The 24,692-nt window shown below is 47.5% G+C and overlaps 1 protein-coding gene across 4 annotated transcripts in view; it reads left to right on the top strand.

Annotated features, from left to right (window-relative positions):
- The first annotated feature begins 6,796 nt into the window (after positions 1-6,796).
- Positions 6,797-24,692, top strand: part of LOC104060060 (uncharacterized) — a 33,364-nt gene continuing 15,468 nt past the window's right edge. The window contains exons 1-2 of one of the 4 annotated variants that reach the window (XM_054071241.1): positions 6,797-7,107; positions 17,332-18,170. In XM_054071241.1, coding sequence (XP_053927216.1) covers positions 6,951-7,107; positions 17,332-18,170 — 996 coding nt within the window. In that variant the 5' untranslated portion in view covers positions 6,797-6,950. The remainder of the gene's footprint in view (positions 7,108-17,331; positions 18,171-24,692) is intronic. The other 3 variants (XM_054071242.1, XM_054071243.1, XM_054071244.1) reach the window with 3 other exon arrangements.

Consider the following 24,692-nt stretch of genomic DNA (forward strand, 5'->3'; position numbering starts at 1 on the left):
CACACACAGATGTGAGGTTGGACCCAGTGTCACCCACTCCTATGGGACGGTCTTTGTGAAAGGACCTATGGGAGCGAGGACAGAGGTTGGTCCAGCTGTAAGCTAGATGGATGACCGAGTCCTAGCTCACTGCTGGGCATGGCCTCGCAGCCCCCATGGCCAAGAGCCAGCAGCAGGCACAGGTCCTCAAGGCAGACACCCTCTTATGTCTTCTGTTCCTGAGGCTGTGATCACCAACGCCCCATCCATCTGGCATTACCCGTGAGAGGAAGGACAAGGCTGGCCCCAAGGCACGTCCTGCTACAGCGAGGTACTGCCTACTGCTTGGCATGAAGCCAGGGAATGTCAGCAGATGAACTGGGAAAGGAGCTTGCCACAGTACGCCTCACAGGAACCCGGTAGCATCCCTTGGGACTGTCCCACAAAGAGACTGATCTGAGTGCTGCTGAGCTGGAGGAGATGCTGGTCTCCAACAAGAAGATAAATTCAAGAATCACAGAAATAAAGGCAGAGCAACAAGTGAGCTCTGCCCTGGAGAAGGGCAGTGGACCCCAACAGAGCCGTGAGCAGAACGCCCCCCAACCATGACTTGCCTTTCATCGGGGCTGCTCAAGCAGCCCCCTAGCACCTCAAGTTCCCAGAAGAAAAACAAGGTGCCTCTCTCCCCAGCACAGCTCAAATCCCTTCCTCCCTCCCTCCCATCCTGAAGGGCAGCTGCCTCTTCTGAAGCACCTCTGCTGCTCTTCTTGCACCTCATCAGTTCTCCATTGTTGCTTCTCTCTGCTCCTCCAGTAGCACCCATCTGCCCTACCCCGAGGTTCCCATCACTGCTGTGCTGCTCGTCCCATCCCGAGACAGGCACCCTTATCTCCTGGCTGGTCCCCGGTGATACAAGAAGCAGTTACTGTTACAAAATGTGGAATATTTTTATTTAAGCTAAAGTACAATTAAGTTTCACCTTAGCAGCTGTGTTTTTTAAAGTTAGACAGAATGTCCCTCTGTTAGCATGTTTTCTTTCAGACAGTGTTTTTCCAGGCACTCTTCATTCTTTGAAGATGATAATGTCTTGCGTTCTGTATGATCTGTGCTGAAAAGACGTCTCTTCTTCCCTAATCACCTCTGTTTGGAGTCTATCTCAAACGCAGGGTCAGGCAGAGAGCTAGAGCCAGCTCCAAATGAGCAAGAGTTTTAACTGTTGTGAAGTTCATAATAACATCAAAAAAATTTCCTTGGAAAGTAATAGAATATGCATAAGATTTCTGGGAAAATTTATCTATTGCATGTAAGTGGAAAATATATTCTGTCACCAGCTCTTGTCTCATTGCACGTGATTGATGGAGATCACTGTCTTTTGTTGCCCAGGCCTGACAAAGAATGCTTGCTTTCTAATACTCCAAAATTAATCTTGGAGAGTATAAACTGGCATTTTCGGTAACACTGGCACCCACTGACTCCGACACCTGACCCAAATCCACTGGTGTAGAGGGGTGCCGGTGTGCTGACAGGGAGGAAGAGCTGATGGAGATCCCTGTGTCTCACCAGCCAGCCTGTAGCATCACAGGAGGAAAATGGATGGTTTGGGTTGTGCCATAACCCAGAAAGTAGCCTGTCCAGTGCAAGACAGCACAGCACAGCTCAACCTGCCTTTGTAAGGTGTTGACAAAGTATACCAGCTTGTCTCTTGGTGTTGAGCCTTCTCTGCTCTGGAAAGGCTGGTGGAGACATCAGCAAGCAGAATTGTGGCAGTAGGTGCTGAGCTGGGTGGCAGCTTTTTCCCTTGCTCTGTGGTCGGAGAATCACTCAGGGCAGCTGTGAAAGGCAGAGAAGATGCAGAGAGGCTTCACTTGTACAGACAACCTTTGCTCATTTTGAGTATCTACTGCATTTATCAGATTCCCCAGGAAAGAGCAAAACCTGCAATGTTATCTAGACTAAGGCAAGTATCTGGAGCGAGACACGAGCTTCGCAAGGTTTAATACATTACAGCAACAGACCCGAGAGCTGCTCACTACCCCAGCAAGCTATTTTTTGCACTGTAAGGGCATTGTAGCAAAACAAATTCTCTTTTCTGACCCAAAACCTTCACCTGGACAAGCTATACAAGTACAGGCTGTTGCCAAGTTAGCAGGAGAACTGTTTCACAGGAAACCGGAGTCTTTCGGAAACTTCCATTTACAGGAATGCAAATATCATGCATTTCCTCTTTGAACGCCTCCTCTCTTTTATTTTTTCCCTTTTCCCTTGTCCCGGTCCTTGTGCGAAGGGCTGCTGGCTGAGGCAGTGCAGGCTCCCCTGAGCTACGCACACAAGCGCACTGCCTGGTGTGAGGCTCTGCGAGGCAGCGACCCAGTGGCACCGGGGTTCCCCCTGGAACACTGCACACCCTTACATGGGAGATGCTGCCAGTCCTTGCTTAAATGAGATCAATACAGCAATGCTGGCGCGGCTGATCTGGCAAAGGTAGCTAAAACCTAAGACCAAGTGTAACCTCTTACAGCCCAAGCCAACCGTGACAGCCTCTGCACAGATAGGGAGCTCATCCCCCTCCCCACAGCACATTATAGCTGCCTTTTTTTCCCACGGATCATACGTCCCTCTGCCAGCTACATCCCAAAATATTGCTTGTACCAGAATGAAAGAAAACATGTTCAAGTCAAGGCAGTGATTGCATTGCACAGAGTCCTTTTGTATCACACTGCAGGTGTACAAACCACACCAGGAGGCAGCTGAGCAACCTCTCCAGATCTGGCCTTTAACTGAGGGAGACAGGGAATGGGATGGAAAATGAGGTCTAACATATTAGGCGTATGATGAAAGGTTGTCAGTTACTTCACTGTGTGTGTCAGTGTGAAAATCACAGTGACAATACTATCAGAATGTGTTTTTCTTCACCATAAATACTTCACACCAAGTGGAGGGGCCTTTTACACGCATGAGAAATCCTGTGATTTGGGGGCTGCACACCTTAAAGAAGATGGGTCCTGAAACTACTGACAAAAATCCTGTTCTGCCAGATGAGCAGTAGCAGAAGGAGATGAAGTTGTTTGCACAGAGAACTTGCCTAAAGCCAAACAGCAGAGGAACACCTATCCCAGCCAGGAGAGCTCACCCGTGCAAGGCCACACACGCTTAGGGCTCTGTCCTGCTACTGCAAAAAAATGGCTCTTAGTGAGTTTTCTGAAGCAAAGACCACTTTTGACAGGCATCCTCCTTTGCAGCTGCAGAGCATCTTAATGGACACTGTAGGAATGACTTTTGTGGGAGATTCCGGGGTGATTTCAACCCCTGTGGTGCACAGTAATAACTAGGGCATGGAGGAACAGCACAATGGTCCACGTAGTTTTGGGAGTCACCACCAAATTTACCTCCCTTGCCTTCCAAGTGCCTAACCTGGGAATTGCACCACAAACAGGCCCTTCCACACACCCTCACTCACCCTCCTTTGTGCAAAGGCTGAGCAGCTCCCTTCTTGATTGTGCCTGGATTCTCCTCCTTCACTTGGTAGGGAAGTGCCCTCTGCTCTAGAGGTCACTTCTGACCAGCCCCAAGTCTCACAAAGGTGACAAGGAAGGTGCAGCTGCATGCCCAGGGGACCCAGAGACACAATGGCTTTCCACACTCGGGGACTTCTATGAATGGAGAGTTTTCTTACTGCTGAGGAAATTGATGTATCCATCAGAAACTAAGCTGATGCTGACTAAGAGGTTTTTTTCCTCTTCCTGTTACATCCTCTGCAGCTCAAGATGGAATTTCCTGCCCAGTTGCAATTCAGAGAACCCATCCTGTCCTCTCAGCACACGGGTGAATGGGAAGGACTCCCGGCACAAGGCATGGCAGCTGCAAGGAAAGTGCAGATGTAGCATGTAACATTGAACCACAGCATCCTTACAAGGAACCTGGTAAGGTGGCCCCAGTCCTCAAACTGGGGTGCTCCTGCAGCTAAGGCAGGTCCATTTCCCCTTTTGGCTGTTTCCTTCCCATCCCTGTGCTTTGCCCCCAGCACAGCAGCACGCAGCTTGACCATGACACCCCACTAAAAGGCAGGAGCTTAAGGAAAAGGAGCCAGCCTGTCTCAAAACTCCAAATTAAATGATGAGACCTGGCAACATTCTTGCTGCTAGACAAGGGACAGAACTGCAGGATAGGAGCATCCTTCCTTTCTCACTGGACTACAGTAGCAACTGGGCTCAATGTATTTCTGACCAGAGGGGTTATGACCTTTCCCATGCTAAGGGTGTTCACAAGGTTTAGACAAAAGCATGTTAATAAACAGTTTCCCTTTTCTGTACTTTCGTCAAGTTTGGACATGAAAACCAGGCACCGCTTTTGTTTCTTGCTTGTGAGCCGGTTTTGATGCTGTCCAACCTTTGGAAGGTTTTACAGCTGTTAATAATACAACCACAAAATGCTAAAATCTCTCTTCAGGTAGATGTATTTACACTGGAATAAAAGCCCTAAGCATGCTATATAGCTTTTTCTTGATCTAACACTAAGCTATTTAAGGTGCAAAATGTTTTGGCTAATACAGCAAATAAACCTGAGTTGAAAAAAAAAACGCAAAAAACAGTTATGCTACTAAAATTTCTCAAGTGTAGACAAAAATAACCACCTACAACACCTAACAACAGCCTTGTAGGGCCCTCTAGACTCTGAACCCTGTCACATGTTAACACAAGGCACTTCTAATATTAATTATCAGTTCCATACACAAAAACACTCTCTCTTGTCAGAGTACCTACAGCATTAAAATCTTGTGCTCTTTGCCAGCCATTTTCCTTCCACATATTGCACTTGGCTTGTGCACATCCTAGGGGATGTTTTATTCTTGTTCAGAAGCTTACTGTCGCTGGATTCTCTTATGTATTGTATTTTAGTAACACAGTCATTTCTTTTGGCCCCAAGTATTTGTTGAACGCAAAGCAGTAAACTGAGAAACGGTCAGCTTGAGACTCTCTTTAGGAGCTTGTTTTCTGACAGCAACAAACTTCTTACTCACGGCAAAGTAATCTCATTTCAGAGCACATTTATTTGCAGGTATCAGCACAGTAGCTTTTTTCCCTTCTCCAAAATAGAAAGTCTATTTAAAATATAAGCCTCTGGGTAGTACAGGACTGTGTTCAGCAGCGTACAAAATAATAGAACTCTATGGCAAGAAGAAAGGAATGTGCAAGAGTATACGGACAGCGGAGCCGGAGGTGAGAGAGTAATACTTTGTAAAATTCCTCTGGCTGCTAACAGTGCTACTGAATTCATGTTAAAGCACCTGTAAATTACCCTTCTGCTGCTCTAGTAATTTAAGTCTGCCCACTGAAGCTGAGGGCTGAGACAGTGAACATAGCATGGGTAGAGCATGGCAGCACAGCGCACGCCGAGCACACAGCAATAACTGCAGCAGTGTGCATCTTCCCAGCCTGCAACCATCTCAGTGCAAGAAACAGGGGCCTCCTTCCCCAAAGGAATTTATGGCCTTTCCTTCTCAGCAGCCCTGGACACAACACTCTTTGGCTTTGCCATTAAAAACAGGAGCAGGCACAGGGTGCCTGATGAGTTCCTGGAGTGCAGCAAGAAAGTGAGGTGCAGCCCACAAGCACTCTATCCCGCTGCAGCGGGAGGCGAACAGGGAGTTCTATAATGAATCTCCCAGCCTGGGGAGGGAGGTTGCCTTCTGTTGGATGACATGAGTTTGTGAACAATAAAATAATAAACTAAATATAAGCACAACGCGGTAGGGGAAACGGGGCAATTAAATACCCTGTCTTTAAATTGCGGCTGGTCCTAATCAGTAAACTCCAGTGACAGCTAGAGCAAAAAGTCATAGAATCATAGAATAGTTAGGGTTGGAAGGGACCTTAGAGATCATCTAATTCCAAATCCCTGCCATGGGCAGGGACATCCTACAGAGAATCATAGAATAGTTAGGGTTGGAAGCGACCTTAAAGATCATCTAATTCCAAATGCCTGCCATGGGCAGGGACATCCCACATACTCAATTCCCAGTGGCTGGTGTGTGGCCTGTGGTGATGTCGCAGTGGTGCAGGAGGATTGGCACCTGGTGAGCAGTGGAGGGAAGGGGCAGCTGGACCAGACCTCTCCCGGCAGCTCCCTGCTTGCCTGGCTTTCTCTTGGCCTTTGGAGAAGGGCTGTAGCATCCACTGACTCTCTGTGGTCTCCCTGGGGCCGCTGATCCTGCGCACTGCTAATGTTCACAGGACTGGGCTGGTTTAACCGGTGGAGCAGCACGTTTTCTCCCGAAGTGCTGGAGTCAGCACAAGGCTGAATGGGCGAGTAACGCAGGCACCGGCGCTTTTAGCAAGCAGGCACCCCGCGCAGGTTATGGGGCTGTTGTAGGGAGCTTGTATAGCTCAAACCTAGCCTAGGAGTAACTTCTCTCAGGTTCCCTGAGGCAGGACTGCCGTGAGCAGCCACACACAGGGCACGGCGGCGCTCCTTGCGCCCAGCCTGCTGCGGGGGGGGGGGGGGGGGCCGCCCCCACCGGCCCCTCTGCCCCCCTCACCGCAGCCCCAGGTACCGCCAAGGCAGACTTTTGCATTACAAACACATGACGCGATTTAAAAAGAGAAAGAAAAAAAAAACTGAAGAGAAGAAAACCCAGCAAACCCACTCTCCTCCCCACCCAAAACATTCCAGCCTTTCCTCTCCTGCCACTTGGGGGGGGGGGGGGGTGTTGTTTATTGACATTATGCAAGCGCTGAAATATTTTTCTTCTTCCCACCCGTCCCCCTTTTTTTTTTTTCCTCCCTTTCTCCTCCCCTCTCCTCCGAAGGTTGCGGAGGTAGTTCAAACCCCTCCAGCTTATCAGCCAGAGGAGATGCATTCCTCCGGGCTGCTCCCTCCCTAAGCCCTCGCTGGCCGGGCGCCCGCCCGGAGGAGGCGATGGCAGCCCCGCACCCGCCCCCCGCTCAGCCCTGAGCGCAGCAGCCGCCGCCGGGATGTTCGGCTGGCACCGCCGCTTCAGCCTCGCATCGCCCTGGCGGAGAGGTGAGCGCGCCGCCCGCGCGGGGCCGCGGGACACGGGCCCCCCCCGGCGCCCCCGGCCCTGCCCGCCGCCCCCCGCCCTGCTCTCCGGCTGCCTCTGCCCCCGCGCAGGTAAGGGCCGCCCTCGCACCCCGAAAGGAGTGGCGCTCCGGGAAACCGCATCGGTTTCGCCTCTTCGAAGGGGTTTATTAATTTTGTAAGCCTGGAAATGCTTGGTAAGAGAAGAGCGGCACCGGGACCCCGCGCCCGCCGGAGGGCACCGGGAGAGGGGCGCACGTGTCCCGCCGGGGCCGCTCGAGCGGAGGCGGGCAGGGCTGCCCCGGGCCCGCGGCACCGAGCGGGGGGCTGGAGCTGCCCCGTCCCACGCGGACTGTCCCGAGCTTCACAGGTTCTGTTTGCCCTCTCCCTTTCTGCGCGGATGAGGCGAGGCGGGCACGGGACTTCATACAAGTGGGGGTTTAGGCTGGAGAAGAGGAGGCTGAGGGGAGACCTTATTGCTCTCTACAACTACCTGAAAGGAGGTTGTGGAGAGGAGGGAGCTGGGCTCTTCTCCCAAGTGACAGGGGACAGGACAAGGGGGAATGGCCTGAAGCTCCACCAGGGGAGGTTCAGGTTGGATATCAGAAAAAATTCTTCACAGAAAGAGTCATTGGGCACTGGAACAGCTGCCCAGGGAGGGGGTCGAGTCACCTTCCCTGGAGGTGTTTAAGGAAAGGGTGGATGAAGTGCTTAGGAGCGTGTTTTAGGGAGTGTTTGGAATGGTTGGACTCGATGATCCAGTGGGTCCTTTCCAACCTGGTGATTCTGTGAAAACAATTTTAGAACTTTATCAAACGATTGATGCGGTCTCAGACCGCCTTTGTCAGACACGGTGGGTCTGGTCTGTTTTATTCCTTAGGCGGTGCTGCAGGGTTCGAGACCGCAAGCCGCAGGCAGCAGGATCGCTTTAGCATCCCTGTTCGCTCTTCAGCTTGGCTTGTCACGAGATGCGACATCTGCGGTTTCTGTCTCCGTTGACATCGCCGCACAGGGTTGGTTTGCTTGGCGTGGAGGTGGCCGCAGGCAGGGTTTGCTGGAGTCTGTCTAATGCGCTGTGCGATAGCGGGATGGTAAAAGCATTGCAAGCACTGTGTTGGAAAGATTATGCCTCCTGGGGTGCTAACATCCCATCTATATGCCGAACTCCCGGCTCCCTGGACTGCAGGCAGGAGTCCCCAGAGTCGCTGCGTTCCCGGGCATCTGCCTGACCCGGCTCTCGCTGCTGGGACTGTGCTTCCCATCTCTCCTGCTCGGGGGGCAGCTACTCGGAGCTCAGGGTGAGCTGGAGCCTCTCTGAGGTGCCCTGGCGGGTAACCGCTGGACACTGTGCTATAAAGGCTGCTGAAGCACCTTGATTTGCCTGGGTTTAGTCTGGACACCGCACTGTTACCCAACGACACGAAGGGCTCTTGAGCAGTGCTGCTTTGAGAGTTCTCCAGCATCACCACGAGATGTGGAGTGTGTTTGAAGAGATGCCGTTTGACCGCTCTTTTTTGTAATTTGACCATGAGCTTGTTTCCCCCAAGCTATGTAGTGCAAGCCTGAGAGAACAGTTAGGAGAGCAAAGGAAGCCTGCTTTTCCATGTGGAGGTATCCTTCATCATCCACATACAGCAGTTTTGTCGCAGGGGTAGGTGGAAGCTTTGGTGAGGGAACAGGCTTGTCACACAGAGCACTAAGGAATCAAAAAGAGATTCAGCTAGAATTTCTCCAAATAAGAAACAGGGACAGCGCTTCCTGAGCACTTCGGATAAAAAGAGGTACCAAATATTGTTTGTGTCCTGGTTTGGACCCGATCTCTACTCAGAAAGAGCCAAGAATATGCTAATTCTTGCAAGCTTTGTGGCAGGGACTTTTAAAGTTGCATCTCTAAATGCAGCTTAAGATAGAGACTATAAACCAAACAAAGAAAAACAATTTTTTGAGTGGCAGCTCAGTAACAGGTATGGGCTGGATCACGCCCGCTCCTCGGAGGGGCTGTTGGAGCAGAAGGGGCAGGACCTCTTGTATCCAGAAGCTCAGTGTGCTGCAGGTATGGGGCCCTGCATCGCCTCCTTGTCATCTCACCAAGGTCCTTGTGTGGCCTCAGAAAAAGCAACAAAACAAAAATTGTCATCACTGTTGTTGCAGCCTTAAAAGATTTCCGACATGTCGAGCAGTATGGTTACACCTGCCCACTGCTTCCGTGTTTGAGCAGAAGATATTCTCTGGGTTTCACCTAGGCATAGCAATAACTGCACACGAAAAATGGATTAACAGCAACCTTTCTGAGTTCCTTTTGCTTCAGTTCAGGCACTGGGGTCTTAATGCCTTTGGTCTGTGGGACTATTGAACAGTTGTTTGTCGAAGCTTATTATAGGCAATAAAACCTGAACTACTACATACCTGTCATCTCTGGGGGGCAAGTTCCATCCTTGCAAAGGGCCTCCTGCCTCCTAGTTTGTTTCCAGCTCAATGCTCCTTTGTGATATGAGGCATCCTGTGAATTAGATGTGCAAGAAAAGATCTGCTAAATTAGATATCTTTTGCCACCGTGTGCTATATTTATTTCCATTGTTTTCATTTTCTGCTCAGACACATTAGCGAGCTGTGCACCCAATAACCTTTTGCTGTTGTGCAGGGCTGCTCATGAAAGCACCATTTCCTTTATTTACTGTCTTGAATCTTTCTTTTTGAATCTTTCTCCTGGAGAAGCACACCAGTTTTTCCAAGGAGAAGGATTTGCAGGTCTTTAGCGAGAGACATCATCTCCCCAACAAAATCTCACAACTAAGCACCATAGGTGACTCTAGGAGCTGAGCCTTGCCGGGGAGTGTTAAATTGCAGAGTAGGAAGGACTTAACACAGATCCTTGTGCACTGAAATTAGGCTTGACCTGGTTTTCCCACTGGGCTAAATATCCAGAGAAATAAGTTTCTGGCTGAATGCAGTAACACATTGGGGAGGCACAATGCGCTGGTGCTACGTGCAAGGTCAGGTGTTGGTCCAAAAACTGATGACTGCCAGCCTACACAAGTAACTCTGATGAACCGGCTGTGCTCTGGAGGTCACTAATCTATCAGACCTGTCCCTCCATTTCAAAAGCTTCGCAGGTCACTTGGAATGAATAGAAGCGAGCCATAAAAGTGTCAAGTGGCCTCTCTACTTGGACATCCATTTCCTCTTTAGTTCACCCAACTGTATCCATCAGTAAACAATCAATCTCCCTCTCATTCTTGTTGAAATGCCTGAAAAGAGCTATAATTATCTCCTCCTCTTCTAAAACAGATGTATTAAAGCAATGAATCCCTCTTCAGTCATAGACCTTGAACCCTGTTATCTTTCCCTCAGCATCTGTTTTATATGGATTTATCATTACCACCTGCAGCTATGGGGGATTCTATAATATTTATCTTCACATTATGTTACCAAACCATCATCCGGAGGAATTTCACACTTAACTAACAGTGAGACTGGAGAGCACCTCGGAGCCAAATGATCCAAGAAATTTGTGCTTTTTGTTCCAGGACTGTCTGAGATTTCAGGTTTGTCATAATTATTGCTTTGCATTCAATATGTCGAGCAAATCAAATTATATATATTCTCATGAAATCCACATGCATAAGTTCCCCAGTTGCATAAATTCAAATTTTGAGGATTGTATCACAAAATATTCAGTTGCCACGTGGGAGCATGTCCCTCTGCAAACAGGAATTTTCAGTCACAATTCCAGTGACATCCCACCTCCCGTATTTCTAGAGCAGTGATTTTCATACCTTCACAAGTTTCTGTCATTGGAGACAGAGGTTGTAGCTGGTGCACTGAAAACAATACCTTTCCATAAGCTCCTCTTAGAAATTCTGAGGCTCATGATTGTTCTACTGTTTAGGAGAAGCTCTTGCTCAGGTTGGGCAGCCCGGGATACAGCAGCATGCTCACAGACTGGCTTGGTTTGAAAGGCACATTGTCTGCAGAAACCTGGTGCCAAGCAGCACCCTTGCCATTGCTAGGACCAGGATCAAGTTTTCCACAGCACCAAGAAGTGGGGAGATCCTTGCCCCATGGAAGTCCATGACAAAGCTCAGCAGCGATAGATTTCCCTCCCAAAGGATCAATTGGTAGTGGTTGCTGGTGGGTTTGGGGTTTTTTTTGTGTGGAGGTTGGTTGGTTGTAGGGTAGTGTTGGGATTTTTTGCCAGCATAAGAGTAATCCAGTTCTTCTAAGTATCAGAGTCCTGCCCACACAACGATTCCCTGTGTCCGCACAGCTCTGCAAGAGACAGCCATTGCCCAGCTGGGGAGGTAACACCGCTCCTTTGTGGTCTGCGTGGGGACCAGCTGGTGGGCTGGTGCTGGGGAGGCAGTGCCAGCACAGCCCAACTTCCACACCCACCCCACAGCACATATGGGGGAAGAGTCAGCAGCAAAAAATGCCTATTGTTTCAGAAAGGAAGTGACCCCTTTTCTCTTAAATTGTGGGAAACTGAGACCTCATCATTAGTGAGATAAAAAAAAAAAATCCCCTCTTCACAGTGGAAGGGAAATGCCACCTGAGCTGTACTGCCAACAGCGTTAGAGAACGTGTCACGGCATCAGGTCTAAAGAGAAACTTCTTTGTAAAGGAAGAAAGGAAAACGAGTGAATGCAAAAACTAAATGGGAGAGGCAGCCTTTCATTTCTAGGAGTTGAGTTTGACTTAAGCTCGCTAGTCACTGCTGCCTAATGATTCTTCAGAAGCTGATGATCATCTCTTAGTCGATTACTTGAGGTCCACAGCGCTGTCAAAGGACCTGTGCTTGCAAGGCACAGGGTTTGGTCCTCAGCACAGCTGCAGCTAGAGAGAAATTACTAGGCACACTGTGCAAATCCTCTGTGGGGTGCTGAAAAACCTTATCCGGGGCTTTGCACATGTATTTTGATCCTGTGCTTGGAGCTAAGCAGACTGGTAGGAATAGTGGGGTTTAGGTTTGGTCTTCCTTTGCAGGGCAGCTGGGCAAAATCCCTGCTACTCCCGTGACGCAAGTCACAGATGATGCCCTATGTTTCTGGCAATTTGTTCTTGTGCCACATTACGGTTGGAAAGTGCTGGTCTTTGGGACTCAAATCTACAGAGCGTTGCGTTTCTTGTGATAGACAGGAGTGGGGAGAGACGTAGGCAGTCTGAGCATCTCTGGACTGCTCACCTTGTGCCTCTTCCTGGGATCGCCACACTGCATAACCCTGCCAGCACCACTCGCCATGGATGGGTGGGCTGTGCACATGAACCTCGTAGCGGCTCTGGGGACAAGCAGAGGGCTGCCATGGCCCTAATGGTGCTATCCTTTGTAACACAATGGCAGCTGGAGGCAAGCAAAGGTTTGGCTCCAGGTGTGCCAGTTATTGTGCAAGTGTTTAACAGAGATTCTCCCCCTCCCAAGCAGCCTACAAATCAAGGTGAGCATTTTGAGGAGGCAGGGGAACACAGATCAGAAGGGAGGAGAGAGCAGCACAGAGCAGCACTGCATGGTGTAGCTCTGCTAGCAGCACGCATCCCACTGCCATCCTGCCCTCTTCCCACCACCAGTACTTCCTTTAGCCAGATGCATCAAAATACCATGTGGTATGGTACTTAAGTCAGTCCATCAGAAGTCAAGGATCCCTCTTAGGGATGTAGCAGAGCTTATATTGAGGAAATTGCCAGTGAAACATGGCTGTGAGCCACAGGCATAGATGCAAGAAAGAAAAAACAGGATCTGGATTTCAATGCTTTGGAACACGGGGATTTGACTTGGTTTACTAGAAAGGTGGGAGCTTTTGCAAGAATCGCACCTGGGCAGGACTGGGAATGCCTGACAGTTTTGCCTGGGCAGTTGTTTGAGTGCGTCTCTTGCATGCAACTTCCCAGGGATAAATAAATTGTTTGAAAGCAATTTCGTGTTTAGGTATGCACCTTTCTTCTTCAGGTCAGAAATCTCTGCCTTAATGTACTAGGCTGTGCCCTGGCAGCCGATAGTTATTGTGCAATAGGAAAGGTACATTTGGTCCAAGGAAAGGAAAGGCTTGGGACACGAGCTGATGGGAGGGTATTCACCTTTGAAGGATTTAAGTTTCTCTGCTAGGCTTTGCTAATGGATGGCAGAGAAGTATCCTAGAAAATAACTTGGAAAAGAAGCAAAGTTCTGGAAAGTTAGATAGAACATGAGAATTTCTTTCACTCCCTACTAATTACCTTCAGATAATAGGTAGGTCACTGTTGCCACCTCACTATGGGATGGGAAGCAGTCTTGCTTTCCAGCTGTACAGGCTCAAGAAGTCCAGCAACTTGCCCGAGGTTACACATAATCAGTCACCATCAGTTACAGGCTTACACTGCAGCCCAGGGAACCATTTCTCTCTGGTATGATTACAGAGCCATAAAACCCCCCGAGCAGACCACTAAGCAAGTAGCACAAGTTAACCCGAGGTAACGTTCGGCCTAGGCACACATTGCCAAAGATGCTGCAGGAAGCTATATTAATTCCTAAGCATGCATACACAATTCTACTCCCTCCCCTGCTGCCCAGTGTCCCAGCCAGCTGTCTGAAAGCAGCATCTTTCAGTACCTTGACGTTGCCCTAGAAGGGATGTAGAAAACCAATCCAGGGGAAGGGAAACAAAAAACAATACCAAAAATATCCCCAAACTTGGCTGATTTCCCAGGAGAAGCAGTGCCAAAGCTGGCTGGCCTCCAGTACAAGTAAATACGTCTTGCCAACCTTAATGCCGCAGTCCAGGCGTATGAAGTTCTTCACACCTCCTTTCAGAAGCATCCATACAGCATTGTAACTGTACTCCAGCAGCACACTCCCTCCAGCACCAGGCAACTTTGCTCTGAGCCCCTGGTATTGTTGTACAAAGCACTTAACAGGCCCAGTCCTCACTCAGCCAGAATTAGCTGACAGGATTCTGCAAGGGCCCTGGTAAAGAGCTCATTTACAGCAGCTGAGGGTCTGGATCATTTGGATTTTTTTTTTTATTTTTTTTTATGATTGCAGAGTAGACCTTTAATTGAAGCATTCTGGAGTTTGTTGGCAATGTGCTTGAAAAAGCTCAACATTTTTGTATACTTCATCATGAGCCAACAGTGTGATCAGGTGGCCAAAAAGCCCACAGCCAATAGCATCTTGGCTTGTATCAGAAATGGTGTGGCCAGCAGAAGCAGGGAAGTGATTCTGCCCAGGTACTCAGTACTGATGAGGCTGCACCTGGAATCCTGTGTTTGGTTTTGGGCCCCTCACTACAAGAAAGACATTGAGGTCCTGGAGTGTGTCCAGAGAAGAGCAACGAATCTGGTGAGGGGGCTGGAGAACAAATCTTATGAGGAGCGGCTGAGGGAACTGGGGTTGTTTAATCCGGAGAAGAGAAGACTGAGGGGAGACCTTATCGCTCTCTACAGCTATCTAAAAGGAGGTTGTGGAGAGGTAGGTGTTGGTCTCTTCTCCCACCTATCAGTGATAGGTGATAGAACAAGAGGGAATGGCCTTAAGCTGCATCAGGGGAAGTTTAGATTGGACATTAGGAGAAATTTCTTCAGAGAAAGGGTTTTCAAGCATTGGACCAGGCTGCCCAGTGAGGTGATTGAGTCCCCATCCCTGGAGGTGTTTAAATGGTGGGTAGATGAGGTGCTTGGGGACATGATTTAGTAGTGGACAGGTACGGTTGGAGTTGATGCTCTCTAAGGTCTTTTCCAGCCTTATGACTTTATGATTCTTTCATTATCTGTATCAGAAATAATCAGCTTCTAGGTAGACTCATGGCTTAGATTCCAGTTATCAGAGAGGAAGAAGAGAATATTACCTCAATTAAGTACAGCAAGAAAAACTAGTTTCAGGTTACTGCCTTAATTGTGGGAGATCTCAGTAGCATCGATGACCTCATTGGCAATAGGAAAGTATCATTGAATGAATGAGGATGCGGTGCCCAAGTGTGTTGCAAATTCCTGTGGTTCTGAACTCATGGTAGGAGGGGCGATAGCGTTTAGCATCACGGTAAGGTGTTGGGAGAGTAAACCAGAAATGTTCAAACACTGTGGTTACCGGCACAGTGCTGAGATCAATGGTTTGCAGCCTAGAACAAGCAGTTGTCGTGAAACGATTTAATGTTGTGAGTAGCCACAGGATGGGCAGAGCAAAGGGCTGTGTTGTGCAAAGCACAGAACTTTCTCAGCACTGGAGTTGCTGGCATTGAGAGGACCTGCCTCATGCAAGGAGTCATAGATTTCTTTTCCTTATGTTTTATTTTTTTACCCCAAGGAAACTTTATAGTTTACATTGTAGCTTTTGTCATAAAAGATATGAATTAGAGTGTCTGACATCTCGTTCTGTAAGCATCAAGACCTCATTTTAATATGCCGCTTCCTGATTTCAGACAAAGAAATATTTGTGTAGGACAGGGTGAAACCAGTTAAGCAAGAAAAAAAGGGGCAGATTGAAAGACAATGGAAGAATCTACAATCAAATGAAAGCAAGGCATGATTAATAACTTAAAGCAATCAGAGTCTGTGGGAAGGGACTACCATTGCATATAGCAATTCCTGGTTAAGAGTGGCAGCTGTATGATTTGTTCTTAAAATTAAGTGATGCTCGGCACCTGCTCTCCTTCTGACTCTCAGAGATTTTGGTGTGCCATCTGGGGTTGAGAAGCCATCAGAAGAGCCCGATAGCCTTCTATTTTTCATGCTGATACAGTAATTTGCCTCTCAATGTTTGCAGCTGAGCAGCTAGATCCTCTTCACCCCAAATCAGTAAGGACTCAGCTCCACCTCCTCCTTCCAAGACCATGCATCGAGCTCCCTCTTACAGTTTGCTGTCCATGAAGCTGCAAACCGGGCTGCCTGTTCCTTTTCCTCAGTTCAGGGTCCACCACTGCCAGCCCAGCCCAGGCAGCTCCTGTTGAGCTTTACTGCTGCATTTCCATGGGCAATGTCTTTCTCTTGTTCCACAAAACAGCAACAGCAATGATATTGCGTTGCTGACAATCTGGCACTGACTTTCCCAAATGTGACTCTTCACAGTGGAGAGATGCCTGTGAATCCTACTGAGGGAGGTGGGTGCGATTCTGTATACGACAAACAAGATCTTCTATAAGTGGTAATAAGCACTGTTGTGCCCAAGTGCCATAAAAAAGCCCATCAGGCAGAATTATTTATCACTGGCTGGAGGTTCTAGGAAGGTCGCAGGCTTTCCTGCCTACTTAGGAATAGTAATGTGAGTTTGTGAAGAAGCTGCTGGTTTGACATTAGGCAAAAAGGAAGGAAGTAGGAAAGCAGAATGAAAGGAAATAAAGCAGGAAGTAAGATATCCTGAAAAATGTTGGCATTGTCGCCCTCTGAGGTGCTCTGGGTCATGTAGTAGTAAAGGAAAAGATAACAGAGAAACTGAAGTTTTGTACTGCAACAATTCCTGGTCTCAAGGCCATAAATAGATGGATTTGGAGCTGAGATTTTCAGTCTCTTAAAGGGTGGATGCAGAGCTTTTTACTGGCTCTCATATATAAGTGTGAACCAGAAGTCAGCACTGTGAAATATTAGATTCAGAAAAACAGTAATAAGACCTGGGGGCAGATCTACAACTCACATAGATCAACTTGTCATCCAGAGACAATTCTAACACATTACTGTGTGAAATAATTGTGTTGTGAAAACAAGTCTCCTTTGTCCGTGTGCAAAAAAAAAACAGCTCATGAATAAAGCTGCGACTGTACCCCTTCTCTTCACGAAGAGCCTGAGTTCATTTAAAGAAATTACTTCATATCTAAAACCATACAGGGAGTGAAAAAGATCTGCTGTGTCTTGTTTACTTTGCCTATCAGTACTTGCTTTTCATCACCTGTATGTGTGCAGAGAATATCAAACAGATTGCTAGTTACTCGTTACAACCCAAAATTCATTTAAGCCTGCAAAAAGATTTAATTTTATCTATTTTTCCTGCTAGTTCAGAATATATTTAATGAGAGGAAATATTTTAGCCTTAAATTAATGTCTGTCATGCTGAAAAAAAAGGTACTTCTCTGTGCCTGTGCACAGGTAATCATGAAAAAGTTATCTGGTGACATGTGTTGTTTGCCACCCATTTACTATATTGGAACTCTGTGCATTTATGTCTCCTTCTGAAGGACTCCGGGGCTATGAGATACAACATTTCTGTTGTAGTAAAGCCTACCAGAAAGCTCCATGTAGCTCAAGAAGAAACTTGCCTCTACCATCTTACAATAGGCAGTTTTACATTTCAAATCCCTTAGGAGATGCACTGTATGCTGAGTTTTTTAACCTCTTGTGACCTTCTACTTTTTTTCTTTTAAGCAGGTAAGAAGAGCCCACCTGAAGAGGACGAAGTCGTGCTAACACACATGAAGATATTGAGCAGTGAAGGAATTCAAAACCCAGGGTTAATCCCCGAGGCTCCTGTTGACAGAGCCTGCACAGAAGAGTGCCATCTCCCAGGTGCCAGCCTCCCACCAGACTCCCAGGAAAATCCAAATGCAGCGGCTGCACAGGCAGATGCCCCAGCAAGCACAGACTATGTAGCCACACTGCCTGACCTCAGCAGCTTTGAGTCCAAGTGCCGACTTCACAGGTTCTCCAAATTTGAATCTGAGGATTCAGGGGTTGAATTGCCAAGCGGGGCTAATTCTCCATCAACACCAACCGGTTCAGAGAAGAGCTTTGTGCTTCACAGCAGAGACTCATTTTGTGACTCAGGTGTGCTTAGCACCTCTTCTTCTCCAGAAATTGACCATCTGATAATGAGAACATGTAAAGAGCGAGCCAGAAAAGTCAGCCACCGAGATCCAGACGGTGAAAAGCAAGGTGAATGCTATAGCCAGGAGACTGATGCTGTGCAGTGTTCTACAGCTTCCCTTGAAGACTTCAATGTCCCTCAGGAAGAAAGTCCTGATGAACATTTTGACCAAACTGAAAGGCAATCTCTGGAAAAGGAGCCTACTCCAGAGACAGACCTTTCTAGGGAAGGCACTCTTCCCACCCCAGCTTCCATAGATGAGCCAAAGACGATTGCTGACAATTTCCCAGAGAACTTTGGCAGCGTGCAAGACCTTCAGATCCATGGACATGAGCTGAAGAAGTACCCCACAAGCGACAGTCTGGATGAATACATGGACGAATGCTGTAGACTAAGTGAGGTAAGAAACAGCTAAACTGAATCTTGCGGCTGGGCCTGTCCAAATACCTCAGTCAGGGTTCAAGTCCTATCATCTGCCACAAACTAGGACACATCTGAGTGGCTAGAAAATCTCCCCTGAAACCATGTAAGCAGCAAATATTGACAGTTGATTTTTAAGACCTCTTTTCATAACAGTGAAATTTTGAAGTGGTTTACATACCTTGGGTCTGGAAGAATGACTAAGGGCTCATGGAGAGCTGATGTTTCAAAAAGCTCTAGATTAATCGATTGATTTGATTCTAGTCTTAAAATGAAGATTATGAAGTTAGTTATATATATCTTATACATAGGATGGGGATCAGAACGTAGTTTCAAGGTCAGGTTATTCCTATTTCTGGGAGCAGCTAGACTGCTGTCAGACTACTGAAGTTTGGAAAGAAGTTGTCTAAGGGGTACCTTGATCCTGTCCAGGCCTGTCCTATGCTCTCTTGAATAATGAGTGAGTAAGGAACTAAGGCACAATTTAAATCTTTGCTGAGCCGGAGGTGGAGATCCCATTTGAACCCTTCAGCACAGCTGTGGTGGAAACTCCTGTGTTCTGAGACTAACCAAATTGCAAAGACATAGTATTTTGAGCAGCTTATCCTCTTTTCCCCTTGCTGGCTACACCGTGCGACTAACGGGAGAATAAAAAGCCCTTCTGTGCACCTTCTCCTATAGCAGACGCCAGTAACTGCCCACCCCAGTGCTTTGCCTGGAGCCCCATGCACCTTACCTGCCCGCTGCTGTGTCTTCCATGAATGGAAAGATCTAACTGGGAAGCTGATTCTTGATGGACAGACCAAAAAGCCCCACGGACAAAGGAGAGCAGGGGGCAGGCTAGGTGAAGAGGGCCACAGACACACCAAAAATACCAAACAGAGCGTAACAGGGATTTCTTTTTAGGATGTTCATTGCGGCAATTGGAATGGGAGATGTGTATGAGGAAGCCAAGTCACTAGAGCTGTGTGCTGTGCATATAATTTCACCATGACCTTTCTGCATGGGTCCTGAATCATCAGGTGATGGCCCTCCTCTCCAGCGTGCCAAACCCAGCTCATCTCTGTTAACGTTGCATATCGAGGCAGCACAAACAACACACAATTCAATGGAGTAACCTCTTCCTCCCAGGAACTGTCTCACATATGGCAGAGACGGATGTCTATTTTGCACAATTCCCAAAACGGGCATAGACGTGGCCTTTTGTCAGGGAGTTCAAGAAAGGACCAGAGCAGGAGGCTTTGAATGCAAGGAGACCTTTTTGTGAAAAGTTACCTAAATTCTTTGTTGCACTCCAGAGGCTTTGCAGGCAGCTGGGTCTTGTCTGACAGTTCTGGCTGCCAAAGAAATTACTTTAAATCCCTTGCGAAATGAAGCCTCCGTTTCCCAAAGCAGAGCATTTAAATAAACAAGAGAATAAATTAGAAGGAAGCTGAAGAGGAAATGAAGCTCTTGGTGGCTTATCTCTCCTCTTTTTTAATATCCTCACTGGCTGAGTGTTAAAGCTCTGTGCCCCAGAGCACTTTTCTTTGTTTGTTTTTCAAGCTGTATAAATACAGCTGTGACCTAGATGCTGGGGAAGTTTACCCCTTTTCACAGAACACCTCCAGGCTGCTGTATCTCAAGAACCAGCTCTTCAGACTGCTGGGATGCCAGGTAGCACCCAAGCTGACAGAGGCACGGAATGCCCATGGCTACTGCACAGCCCTGTACCTGCTGTGTGCCCCAGAGCACACGGACAGCCTCCTGCAGCTGCAGAGCCTCCTGCCCTTGCCAAACCTGCACAAGCTTGACCTGTCCTCACTGTCATAAAACAGAGGCGGAACAGAATGAGATCCACTCAGAAATGATGTCCAGGTGGTCATCTGCCCGTACAGCGGATGGATGCATCTTGGTTCCCCCCAGCTGAGGCTCTGCTCCAGGTTTACTCTGTGGTTTTCACATTTGTGTGTAACCTGTCCAAGATACAACACGGTGCTTAGGACCCAATCTCTTGTCTGGCCTGATGTTGTCTCAGGGACTCGGATATCCCTAGAAATACAGTCAGTGTTGTCTGAAAAACAGCAGGCCAGGACAGGGTGTTCCGGCTCTGCTTGGCAAAAGACATGGCAAACCAAATTGTTCCATTCGATCAGTTCTTGCTGCATTAAGTTCTTGTTGATGGAGATGCGAGAGGTCTTGCACTGTCTTATATTTAGTGCCAGGTGAAAGCATTATTTGTGTCACAGCAACTTCCTCAGGTCTGTTGCTGTATTTGGGAATACAACTTTCAAGCAATAGGAGAGTGGTTTTGTGTTCCCACCATAGCCGAGCAAGGATTCAGTCTGGATAAGGATGTCCATTGATGCCCTCCCGGCCACCCTCACTGCTGAGGCCACTTCCAAGAGAACAGGAAGGAAAACACTGAAAAAGAGAGACTGGAAATGAGCAAATATTTTGACCATTTGGATTCATTTGGTGAATGGCTTTGGCTGAAAATGTACATCAAATCATTTCAGTCTGACACTTCTTAAACAAAAGTTTCTGATCTTTTGTTTTGAACTGTCGTTATTTTGAACTTCGCCTACATTTAGAAAGATGAAAGAAAGTGGAAGCTGTCAAACAACAAGTGAAATAACTTTGAAGCCTAAATAAAACCATTTCCTTTTAAGCTAAATTAAATGTTTGGGGTCAGTTTGAAGATACATAGCTTTTGATGCTTTTGCTTTGCAAACACTTCCTCATGCTCCATAAAGTTTACATTTAAAATCAGCCTATATCCCTAGAAGGAGAGAGAGGGTGGGAGCATTGTCATCGTTAAATGAAAAAAAACCAAAATGTTATTCACACAGTACTAATTAGCCTGTGCCAAAGCAGTCAAAATATTTCTCTGCAGAGAGGTACAGTTCAGGGGGAGGATAGGGTGATGGGTGATGGTCAGCCACATGGCGTGTGCGTGCTATTCGGAGGAAACCAGGAACTATCAGTAAGCGCAGCCCCTCCTGGACAGCAGGGTGGAGCTGTCAGAAATACACAGCACATCCCTGTCTTTCCTGTTATTCACAAGCATTTTGGTGCTGTCGGCTTCCAGTGACAAATGCTTCCAGCTGAGCCTGTGGTGTCACCAGTCAGTTGCTCCTAGCCCGTGATGGGAGGTTTGTAATCGCATTCCTTGGCTCTTGGCGCAGTGACCATAAGGCCTCTGTACTGGCCATGCTGATGCAGCAGGAGTGAGTAGTGAGGGATTTGTGGGAGACCGGAGCACGGTATAACTCAAAACTGTCTGCAAGAGAAAGTGGAGAGCACCACAAGAAGTACGGAAACCTAAGTCATAGAATCATAGAGTGGTGTGAGTTGAAAGGGATCTTAATGATCATCTAATTCCAACCCCCCTGCCATTGGCAGGGACACCTCCCACTGGCTCAGGTGCCCAAGGCCCATCCAACCTGGCCTGGAACACCTCCAGGGATGGGGCAGCCACAGCTTCCCTGGGCAACCTGGGCCAGGGCCTCACCGCCCTCATTGTGAAGAATTTCCTCCTTATGTCCAGTCTAAATCTGTCCCTCTCCATCAAATAAAGTCACTGCAAGAATTATCAGTGAGCTTCCATCTGAATGGAGAGCTTTAGTTGCAGTCTCGTCCTTCCTGCCAGCCACGACTGCTGCTGCCAGGTCAAGCCTAGGATTGTTTTCCAATGAGCCTGATTGAAGAAGAGCTGCGGGTTCTGTGACTCTGGAGACTTCAGAGGAAAAATGTGGTTTTACACCAGTCAAAATAGTAACTGGAGGGCTCTATATAAGCTGCAGTTCCCAGTGCAGATGTTGATCCTGCATTTTTAGGCTTCTTAAAAAATCTGTGGGCTAGAACAACTACAATGGTTTATCGCCAGCTGAGCAGGGCTACATGTAGTGCAATGCTGTCCCCAAAACTCAGTCAGGTGAGCACACACAAGGGCAGGGATCTCTTGTTAGTTAGACAGGTGTACCATCAGTGTAGTGCACTTGAACTCCATAGGGTCAAAACGATAGTGGGAATAACACAGCATAGTATACGTGAGAGCCTTGAAAGCCTTTTCTTCCAGCTGAGGATCTGGTTACGTCTGATGTATGTGAACACAAAATCTGGCACCTATTTAGACATTGTGCTGTTACTTTCCCAGAACAACTTTAACCATCTGATTCATAAACTGTGTCTGTCTGATCCTCTGCATCTTCACTTTCAAAAAAGTAGGTGAGATGTTTTACCTCCTTCATAGGTTTCATTAGCTGAAAAATGTGCACGTAGCTTTTGTTGCAATGCTACTTGACGGTCTCCTTGTGGGGAATGGGAAAAATTTCAATCCCATTAGATGAATGTTTCGGGAAGCTTCAACAGGGAGGGCAGAGAGTGGAAGAGACTTATCCTGGAAAGTGTTTGCAGTTTGCCTCTGGTTGCTCACCCTCCACTGCTAGCGTAAAACTCTCTCACAGTTGCTGAGAGCAAAATACTTAGACGAGATTGTCACAGAGCCAGCCATACCTGAGCAATCCTGAAGCTAGCGGGCCTCGTGGCAGGGCAAGTTAAGCGAAGCATCTGCCTTAAGAGCTTTCATTCTTGTATGCTGACCACAGAGGTGGCCCGGCAGGGATGTTCTGCTTGATATGCCTTTGACTCATTTGCTATTGCTGGGATCACTTCAATAAAATGTAAATTCATTTCCTAGTAAGTAGCCCAAACTGCTTGCCCTGCGCAGCCTCTGAAGGATGACTGTGAATTGAGGGCCTCCACCATGCTGAGTCCGATCTTCAATCTGGTTCAGGTCCTCTACGAGCGTGACTTGTACTTCAGTGTCAAGTAGGAGATTTTGATTAAGCTGGTTGAAAGGTTTCATAGTGAAAACTGAGGGAAAAAAAATTACCCAGCACACTGCCTGCCTTTGTCAGCCATTCAGAGGGCTGGAAAAGGAAGAGTAAGGTCTTCACATCCAACATCTACCTTGCCCAAGACCTGGAGCAACTGCTTTACACCTTTTTACTCTCTTTTTCTGAGGACCTGTATTTATTCTCAAGAGTTGAAAGTTCTTTCTAACATTTGCTAAAAGACAGATTTTTCTCCATGCCTGCCCAAACGCACCTTTGCTTTCAAGTGCCTTCAGCCCCAGACTCAAAGTACTGGAAATTGGGGCCACCTTCTCTTCTCCTCCTCCTGCCTGTTTTGTCTTTTAAACGCAGCAGCTTTGAACATGAATCAGGACCTTAGAATATTAAGCACAGGACAAATATGGAACAAAAAGAGTGTCTGAAGCTGAAAGAGGTGACAGCGAAATGCTTCATACTTTCTCTCCAATACTGAGTTTCTAGTCAAATGTCCTAATTCATTCTCTTTTCCAAGAGCTCTTCTGTCCCTTGTAGTCTGATATAGTAGCCATAATGGGGTGGGTTTGGCTTGCTGTCTCCTTAGGACAATACAGACATGCCATCAGTCACTGCAATAGTGAACTGGCAGGAAGGGGAGTTGTTAAAGGTGCTAAAACTGGTTACAGAGTGGCAGAAAGCTTACACTTTCAAGGATAATGAGGAGCTTCTGACTACCTGTTTTGGGATAGCATAAAAAATGACTGCTCATTTTAGGACAGCGCAAAGCTGCCAGATTTTCAGAAGCTGATACTCTGGTGTTTCTGCAAATTATGCTTCTGAAGCTGGGCACCCCTAAATCCCTAGCAGCTTTCAGATATGTCGGTTATGGTGCTTTTGATTCAAGCTTTTCCCAGCAGACACCATGTAGGCTTTGTTCTCCTTCTGGGTCCTGAGACTGCACTTGCTCCCGCTGTAGACACACTAAGGACTCAGTTTTTGTGGCTGAGTAACCTTTGTCTTGCTACAACTTCTGCAGGCTGTGCCTGAGAGGAAAATAAAAATCATGGATGTGAATGACCAGTGGCTTAAAGTCATCACAGTTTTCCCTATGATTTCACGTGACCTCTGTCGCAACCTCAGACACAAAAGCATCTGGACATAATAATACCTGTTTATAAATAACATTGTATCATCATTTGTTTAAAAATAAGTAAATCCTAATGTTGATTATTTTTGAACACACCATGAGCTTTCTGACATAATGAAAAGACAGGAAGAGTCCCAAGGCTGGCATTTCCCCAAAAATGTAGATTGTTGTGGGAAAGGAGACAGAGTAAGCTTCCTGCTTTTGTAGAGGAAACTTGTTTTTTGAAGTAAGATAAACTTAAAGCGCTGCCTTTGTGAAGATTGAGGCTTATTTTACTTACTGATATCACATGCACATCAGCAGGCAGTGCCAAGGGGGAAGTGAGCCTCTGCATGTATTCGTTAGCAGCACGTTCGGTAGAGTCCGCTCACAGCACAGGAGAGGATACTTGCTGTGCATAGGGAAGTCCTGCAGCCAGAAACGGAGAGGTGTGGAGCAAGAGGCTGGAAACACCATTGCCTGTCCTCTGCTACAGGACAACTATCTGTCTCTAGCACTGCTGTGGGCTAAGCAGCAGGGAGACTCTGCGACTTCTGGGTGA

This window comes from Cuculus canorus, chromosome 7, assembly GCF_017976375.1.
Source record: "Cuculus canorus isolate bCucCan1 chromosome 7, bCucCan1.pri, whole genome shotgun sequence".
NCBI lineage: Eukaryota > Metazoa > Chordata > Aves > Cuculiformes > Cuculidae > Cuculus > Cuculus canorus.